Source organism: Gouania willdenowi, chromosome 5, assembly GCF_900634775.1.
Source record: "Gouania willdenowi chromosome 5, fGouWil2.1, whole genome shotgun sequence".
In the NCBI taxonomy this organism is placed as follows: Eukaryota; Metazoa; Chordata; class Actinopteri; order Blenniiformes; family Gobiesocidae; genus Gouania; species Gouania willdenowi.
Genome location: NC_041048.1, coordinates 22,712,662 through 22,721,964, shown reverse-complemented (window position 1 = coordinate 22,721,964; position 9,303 = coordinate 22,712,662). Strand labels below are relative to the sequence as shown.

The window sequence follows — 9,303 nt, the reverse complement described above, 5'->3', positions numbered from 1 at the left end:
CATCTACCAGTGGAGGAGGAGGAGGAGAAAAATGCGGGAGCACCAGCATCCAAAAGTGTCCCATAATCAGCCCCAGGAGGAGATATCAGCAGAGGAAAGAAAGACTATTAACCAAAACAATGTAAGTAAAACCTTTTATTTACACAGAAAGACAATGAACTTTTTTTTATTGTAAAAATGTTGTCATTGGTAAAAAAATAAATAAATGAGAAATAGATGTTTCTTTACACTAAAACCTGTAAATTGTCCACCACAGTGTCCAACAATCAGCCCCAGGAGGAGACGCCAGCAGAGGAAAGAAACAATATTAACCAAAACAATGTAAGTAAAATCTCTCATTTACACAGAAAGACACTCACATAGTTAATGTATGAATAGACGTCACGTTTTACTAACGCCTATAAAATGTCGGAGAGGAACGCCAACATCCAATGATGGAGGAGAAGAAAGATGGAGGACGGGAGCACCAGCATCTACCAATGGAGGAGAAGAAATACTTTTATTAACCAAAACAATGTAAGTAAAACCTCTCGTTTACACAGAAAGACACTTCACACGTTTATTGTAAAAATTGACTTTCTAATAATGCTTGTAAAATGTTGTACTTGACCTCCACAATCCACTGATAGAGAACAAGGAAGATGGAAGACTACCATCATCTACCAATGGAGGAGCAGGAGAAAAATGGGGGAGCACCAGCATCCAAAAGTGTCCAATAATCAGCCACAGGAGGAGAGGCCAGCAGAGGAAAGAAAGACTATTAACCAAAACAATGTAAGTAAAACCTCTCATTTACAGAGAAACACACTTCACACGTTTAATGTAAAAAATGACATTACTTTATCATAATGCCTGTAAAATGTTGGACTTGACCACCAGAATTCACTGATTGAGAACAAGGAAGATGGAAGACTACCATCATCTACCAGTGGAGGAGGAGGAGGAGAAAAATGCGGGAGCACCAGCATCCAAAAGTGTCCCATAATCAGCCCCAGGAGGAGATATCAGCAGAGGAAAGAAAGACTAATAACCAAAACAATGTAAGTATAACCTTTTATTTACACAGAAAGACAATGAACTTTTTTTTATTGTAAAAATGTTGTCATTGGTAAAAAAATAAATAAATGAGAAATAGATGTTTGTTTACAGTAAAACCTGTAAATTGTCCACCACAGTGTCCCACAATCAGCCACAGGAGGAGACGCCAGCAGAGGAAAGAAACAATATTAACCAAAACAATGTAAGTAAAACCTCTCATTTACACAGAAACACACTTCACACGTTTAATGTAAAAAATGACATTACTTTATCATAATGCCTGTAAAATGTCAGAGAGGAACGCCATCATCCACTGATGGAGGAGAAGAAAGATGGAGGACGGGAGCACCAGCATCTACCAATGGAGGAGAATAAATAATTTTATTAACCAAAACAATGTAAGTAAAACCTCTCGTTTACACAGAAAGACACTGGACACGTTTATTGTAAAAATTGACTTTCTAATAATGCTTGTAAAATGTTGTACTTGACCTCCACAATCCACTGATAGAGAACAAGGAAGATGGAAGACTACCATCATCTACCAATGGAGGAGCAGGAGAAAAATGGGGGAGCACCAGCATCCAAAAGTGTCCCATAATCAGCCACAGGAGGAGATATCAGCAGAGGAAAGAAACAATATTAACCAAAACAATGTAAGTAAAACCTCTCATTTACACAGAAAGATACTGATCACATATTTAATGTATAAATAGACGTCACGGTTTCCTAACACCTGTAAAATGTTGGACTTGACCACCAGCATCCACTGATGGAGGAGAAGAAAGATGGAGGACGGGAGCACACAAACATCTGCACAAGACGGAGATGAAGAAAGACTTCTATCAATCAACCAAAAACAATGTAAGTAAAGCCTCTTGTTTGAACACACATTTAATATAAAAATAGATGTTAATTACTGTACTAGTGTCTGTAAAATGTCTTGTGTGTGATTACAGATTCACTTCAGAGGAGAATCAGACTGTTCCAGATGTTCATCACCACAGCACAGAATGAGACAGCAGTAGTAGTAGTAGTGTTTACTCTGACTGCTTTCATTTCAACTATAAATAAATAAAAAATAATATCTTAAGAAATCAAACTTGGTGAAATGCTTTGTGTGCTTTCTAGTGTTGTGTTCAAGACCACATTATCTGAGACCAAGACTTGCCCGAGACCAGAATGCACCGAGACCAAGTCAAGACCAAGACCATAAACATGTTTTTTTCAATTTAAAAAAATCTATAAATAAATAAAACTATGACAAGGTTCGACAGTTAAATAACATTCTCTCTTTAATTTTAGTTTATTTTAAATACATTTGACGGACAAAAAAGGTTCCTTCAAAAAATGAACTAAAATATTAAAACTACTACTGCTACTGATAAATTCACAATTATTCTACATATTTGAAAACAGGATTTTTATGTCAGCTGAATGTACAGCAAGTGTTTAAAAGTATTTCTGCCAAGAAATAATGATTCTCGATTCTGATTCTTTGAGTTGTGCAGGTCAACAGGTCACAGATTTCACGAGATAATTTTTTAGTTTGAAAAAGCCTTTACACAGGTTATTTTTATTAATTCACTTAGTTGATATAGTTGAATTTGGTTACTGTAATGTAACTAGGATATTCAATTAACAAAGGTTTCCAACTGTAACTGTAAAAGTGAAACTTTCTGAAATAAAACTACAAACAAGTTGTCATCAGTCTAAAAAACAAAGAGCTACAGGTAGATGTGAAACTAAATAATTGTTGATAATTATTATAATTATTCTGGATACAGTGGAAACAGAAACTATAAAAAATAATTATATTGTGAACCTGTTTATATTGCTTCAAATGCTTCAGAGTCAGAGACGAGACCGAGACCTTTAAAATTTGGTCTCAAGACCGGTCTCGACTACCACAACACTAGTGTCATGTATCTTTTTGATTGTGTAACTCATTTTAAAAGTATTATGCTTCTGACCACTAGAGGACAACAATGAGCTCAAATGGCTTCTTTAAAAAGAAAACAGTTCGTTTGAAAAGTGATTTTATTGTTCTTTACAGCATGCTAAACATAGAAAAGTTAAACTGACCTTCCACTTTAGTTAAATACACATTGTACAGCAAAAAAATACATAAATATTCCAAACCCAACACAATCTACATTATTTAGCGTTGAAATAAATATATAATTAAAATTATTAATAATCTATTTATTGAAAAAACTAAACAAAAACAAAAAAACAATTTAAAAGTTCAATAAGTTAAAGTTAAATAACAAAATAAAAAGTGGCACACACATGCAGTTCAGGGGTTGAAATCAGGATCAAGGTTGTGTTTTCTGTCCCAGTCCGTCCAGCCAGTCCAGCACAGTGCCCAGTTCTCCCACTGCCTTCACAGCTGCTTGGTTTATCTGGAGCTGAAAGAAAGCAAGAAAAAACATGTTTATTAATGAGCAAATATGTAGAAGCAAGTAAGTCACCCAGAAACATCCACAAATACATAACTTTGTCCTGTAGAGTATCTCAGGAACACTTATGTATGCTTAAGGAACAGTTTATAAAGACCATTACGATGCATAGATTCCACTTTTTCCTTCATATTTCTTATATTATCAGACACATATTTTTTAAAACAATCAAACAAACAAAAAATGCCTGCTTGAGGATGCAGCTTTGCTTTACTTTACTTTACTTTTATACTAATTAGAGTATACATTCAACAGTTACCTTTAGATTATTATATCATCTGCAACATTTACAACAACATTCATTTTCCTTGTGATATGTAAAATTATGAAAACCAATATCGCTCCTTACTGCTCATAATGCAGAAGTCTACATCACTACAATATCAATACATCATTTAAGGCACTTGTCAAACTCAAGGCCAGGGGCCAAATCTGATGCTCTAAAGGGCCGTAGCCTGAGAAAACAGCGATAACATTAATCATTACGAACATTGAAAAGAACAAAATAATTCACTTGTAGTTATCTGAGTCATTTAAAATAATCAAATTCAATGAAACTTTGACATATTTGCTGGGGCTCGCTATCTTCATGTCATATATCATCACTTGACTGCCGTAATTTTTAATCACGATCAATAATCGCAATTGTCAAACGAACGCTCCAGTCATTTAAAATCCTGCCAGTTCTTACAAACAATCCCACAAAATTGCTCTAAATTACAGAGAAGTTGTTCACAAAATAAAGTTTATTTTGAAGTGAAGACCATGCAGGGACTGATATCTGTCATTTATTACTTTGATATTGTCTTACGTTACATCTCATTTGTGTGCTGTAAGCATAACTTGGGCATAAACAAAATGTGAAAATTACCTTTTCCTTCCTAAACTCTGCAACCCACTTGTTTCATATTTGGCCTCTGAAGTCAAATGAGTTTGACACTAATTTAAGGAGAAATTCTCAACTGGTGTAGTTTTATTAGCCACCATCCAACCCATTAATCACAAGCTGTTACTTTATCCAGGAGAAACGTTCACCTTCATACAATATTGTATTGATGGAACATTTAGAACCGACACAAAATCACCACAATCACTCAAAATGTATATTTCTATGCACAGTTTTTTTTCCTTTAAAGAAAAAAAAAGCATGTAATTACTAATTACTGTCATCTACTGTTAGAAGTGACAACAGACAGCTTTGTGCTGCAAAAATAATCCTCTTTAAATTAAAAGGGGTCAATTATAATTGTAATTGCGTAATTGACACCTAAATACAAATATGACATAATTAAAATTTGAAATTAAAATTTGAAATTAAAATTTGAAATTAAAATTTGAAATTAAAATTTGAAATTAAAATTTGAAATTAAAATTTGAAATTAAAATTTGAAATTAAAATGTGAAATCAAAATTTGAATAATCGGTTGCTGTTGTAATTGTAATGGAATTGTAATTGAGTAATTTAACGCAATACTGGTGAATTATGCTACAGTTTTAAAATTACAAATATGTTGTTAATAATTATTAAAATATGTTTCATATTAAGTTTTCCCACTACCTGTCAGTTCTCTTCAGGATCGTTTCACCATCTTTTAAAAACAAATGTAATCTAGGTCTATACTGACAGGAAAAAGACTCTAGACACCCACAACAAAACATTAATATCAATATTTTCGTTTATTAGGAAGCTTATCAAGGTAAGCAAGAGATGAGAAAGAAATTAGATGATATGTCATATTTTTTTGTGTATTTTACAGCTGATTTAAGACATGGGTCAAACTGACCCATTATCATAAGTGATGCTAACAGAAAGCTAACAAATGCTAACAGAAAGCTAACAAATGCTAACAGAAAGCTAACACAAGAGGAAGGATAGGGTTTTTTTTATTTATGGGATTATTTATTGAAGGCTCAGTAATTGTGATAAATTCAATTTGAACTTAGTAGTTGAGAACATAATTGTATTTGACTTTCAGAGTGAACATAATAGTTGTAATTTTAATTGTAATTTGTAAAAAAATACCAGTCACTGTAATTGTAATTGAATTGTAATTGAACATGGATAATTGAAGACATAATTGTAATTGAAAAATGTTTAGGCTACAGTGCATTGAGTGCTTGTTGTGTCTCTACCTTGTCAAACTCAGCATGTACGGAGTCTATTTTTCTCTGGGTGTCCTCTCCGCATTGACAGTGCTGAGGGAAGAAGAGAACACCTGTAAACACAACAGCTACTGGAAAAAGAAATTAAACATCAATGAATGCACTTACACATTTGTGCACATCTTTTCTGATGGTAACAAAAGCATTGGCCAGAACACTGGTGACACGCTGGTGATGTGGCTGAAAGGTGGCATAGTTGCCGAACACTCTCTCAACATAGAAGCGCAGCATGAGGCGCACGAAACAGCACGTCTGACCATCCTGTTTGAGACAAGGCCAAACCAATACACACAAAGATTATTATTACCGTTATTATTTCATAAACTCAGAAGATGTATTTACCATCTTATTGATCTAACATGGTCATCAAAGGTTTTGTAGAAGTATGCATGTCTATCATCATGTCTTGTGTATACATATAATATTAAAACTAAACAAAAAATGGGGGTGGGAGATAATAGGTGCTACTTCATCCCATTCCCATTCGAGCAGTGTATATATGTTGATCTACAGTATTTATGTTAATACATCTCATGTTGTATATTAACCTTAACCATGAAATATGCATGAACACATACTACGAAAGCTTTTTTGTCTGTATTAAATGGCTCAAAATCAATAAATCAATAAATAAATCAAAGTAGGATCACAGGGTCTTACCTGAATGTGTTTAATCAAAGACTTATCCAGGAGTTTGATGCCAATCTCACCATCTCCCGATATCTATCATGTCAGGAAAATTAAAAGATAAAGATGAAAAATTAAGATATAGTTTGAGAAACAATGTTTACATTTTCACAAAAATAAATAAATAAATAAACAAATAAATATAAAAACTAAAAAAATCCAGGGCAGATTAAAATTTCAGCACCATCAAATAAAGGTGTATCACTGTGCATAATATGCCACCAAATGCTAATAATGAATAAATACACCCCGATATCACACTGTCAACAGCCTTTGGATTTCTTTCACCCCTTTTAATTCCTGCAAAAGCTAAAATCAACCATTTCTATATGTTTCATCTTTTATGTAGGCCTTGTTTTAGTAGAAACTGCACAAAAAGAAGAAACAACATCCAACAGGTGTTTGTGTGTTGGACTCACCGCACTCATTTGTATGTCAGAGTAGTATTTGCGCAGCTCTAGGAAGTGGACATTGACAGAACAGTTGTCTAGATGCAGAGTTCTGCTCTCTACATGTTCTCTCAGAGCGCTGAGCAGGAGCAGCAGACACAGAGAGCAGCCGTGCAGAACCTTCATCGTGGAACTGAGCTGAAGCTGTGGAGAAAAGAACAGCGTGTTATCTTTGGAAAGTAGATTTAATAATTCCCTTTAACTATATATTGAAATGAAACAAACTGAGGCTGGGGAAAAAATGTGCAAAAAGTGTAACAAATTACTAACAGTCCAAAAATGGCCCCTTGACCCCATTTTGAGAATCACTAATGCAGAGAAATGATAACATTTATCCACCTGCAATAAAGTTATAGGTATATTACATGTCTAATCCTATTTAAATGTTTAAAAAGAACTACATTTCTTCATGCTAAGCCATTGTCATGTGTAAAATTCACATGTGTTAAGACTTACCTGAGTGTTTGGAGTCTTGGTAAAGATGTGCATGTGTCTCCATGCTGCCTCCTCTTATAGTGAAGACTGGGAGTTTACCAGGCATCAAAAAGGTGACATCGAAAAAAAAAACTACAGAACGAGGAAGTGTCTTCACGTTACAATAATTGTCATCTGTTGTTTCAAGATTTGAATAGGAAGAAAAAAAATATGAAGGTGAATGATTGAAGGTTTCCTCTTTTGAAGGATGTTCTTGAAAGGGAAATGCCTCCACATTCAATGATGCAATGTTAAATTAGCGAATGACTCAACAAACTCGTTTATCTTTGTTCGTCATGAGGAAGCAGGCTGTTGAACTAATGGTCCAAACTTCTTACTTTAATTTCCTACAATTTCTTATTGGGCACTGGTGATTTCTACCTGTTAAATGTGAATCAAATTAAGTGTGAATCATAAATACATTTCACTTACTGCAGAGTAGATGTTACATTTTGACATTTTAGAGGGGCTATAGGTCACGTGTAAAGCTTCGGAATTAAAGATGAGTTTCTGTCTTTGCTGAACACGTGAAAGTTTTAAAGAGAAGAAGTTAAAAGAAGTTAACTACCGGTAGATCATTTTAAATACATTTTTCTGCTACAATATCAAGCTTGAAACAGACTTTTGAAAACAATTCATTCTTGAGTAACTTTTTCATGCCTAATAAAAAAATAATATCAAAGCTACAATTCTTTTAATAATAACATTAATTATATATATATATATATATATATATATATATATATATATATATATATATATATATATATACTTCTTGCAGGGGATGTCAGGCACAATGTTGTGCACGGATCAGATGGTGATGATGATGATGATGATGATGATGATGAGGACGATGATGAGGATGATGATGATAAAAGATGGTGCTGCCTCTCTGTTTTTCTATAAGTAAACTGTACTGACTTATTGACGCATTTTCTACTGTCACACACATTGTGTTGGACCAGTCCTGATTGGAAACACCAACCACACCTGTACACTCGCTCTTTCTGTAACTTCCTTTCCTCACAGATGCAGGAGTGATGTGTACGTGTGTGTGTGTGTGTGTGTGTGTAGTTGAAACAGGACTAACCTGTAAACTAATAATAAATGTATTAGAAACAAGGAAGTGTAAAATTTCCAGACTGCTTTTAGGAAGTGCCCATCATTACCTGCAGCACAAATATTTGGCAGCCCTTCTATGGAATGCTGTTTGTTAGATGTTACCATTAGGGGTCACTGTAGAGCCGCACAATATTATTCAAGTCAAGATGAGCAGCTGATGATTTATTGAACATACCTCCATTTATTTTAATATACTATATATATATATAAATTTAGTTTTTTTTCTTTTCATCTTTGAATTTTTGATTTTTTTCTCTTCATAATTACACTCATAACTCATCTGAAGTACACTGCGTTTTCTTCTGAATATTTGTGTCAGGAAAATGAGACTTTTGCAGTGTTTTTGTTTCACTCTTAAGACGATATCTTCATCTGAGAAATCTAAGCCATCTTGTCTAATATTTTCTTTTTCTCAGCTTTTTCCTCACAGGTTTCAAACCCTTTCTATTGCATGTACACGTGTACACATCATTCTGTGATGCATGGATATCTCCTCACATGGCGAGTGAGTATAAATAAAGCTTAATATGCACTGCCCTTATTTTCAAGTGAGGAATATAAATGTTTTGATATAATTTGGGATCATACAAACCAATATCTCACTAAATAGGTTTTAAGATAGAGCCTCATTAAATCCCCCCCCCCCCCTTTTTTTTTAAAAATATACATTACATTATCTGTATAGCAGCTTGCTGTTAGAAAATTAAAATAAATAAATAAATAAATTAGCATCCCATAGTGTTCTCACCCAAACAGGTCTGCGGTGAATAAACATCACTAGGAACATACATAATACTAATATGCTTTTATATAATTGTGTAAACTGTTTTGTTTTGTTTTGTAAGCCCAAAATAACCAGAATGGTATAAAACTAGATGTATTAATAACTTCACATGTAGTCTTTGGAA

General features: G+C 33.8%; 1 protein-coding gene across 1 annotated transcript; it reads right to left on the bottom strand.

Moving 5' to 3' along the window:
- Positions 1-2,833: 2,833 nt before the first annotated feature.
- Positions 2,834-8,920, bottom strand: il19l (interleukin 19 like). Its single transcript, XM_028446229.1, has 6 exons — positions 7,256-8,920; positions 6,770-6,943; positions 6,324-6,386; positions 5,772-5,924; positions 5,634-5,696; positions 2,834-3,449 (listed from the first exon to the last, which is right to left on the bottom strand). The coding sequence occupies exons 1-6, from the start codon at positions 7,286-7,288 to the stop codon at positions 3,357-3,359; spliced, it is 579 nt and encodes a 192-aa protein (XP_028302030.1). The 5' UTR covers positions 7,289-8,920; the 3' UTR covers positions 2,834-3,356.
- Between the last annotated feature and the right edge of the window lie 383 nt (positions 8,921-9,303).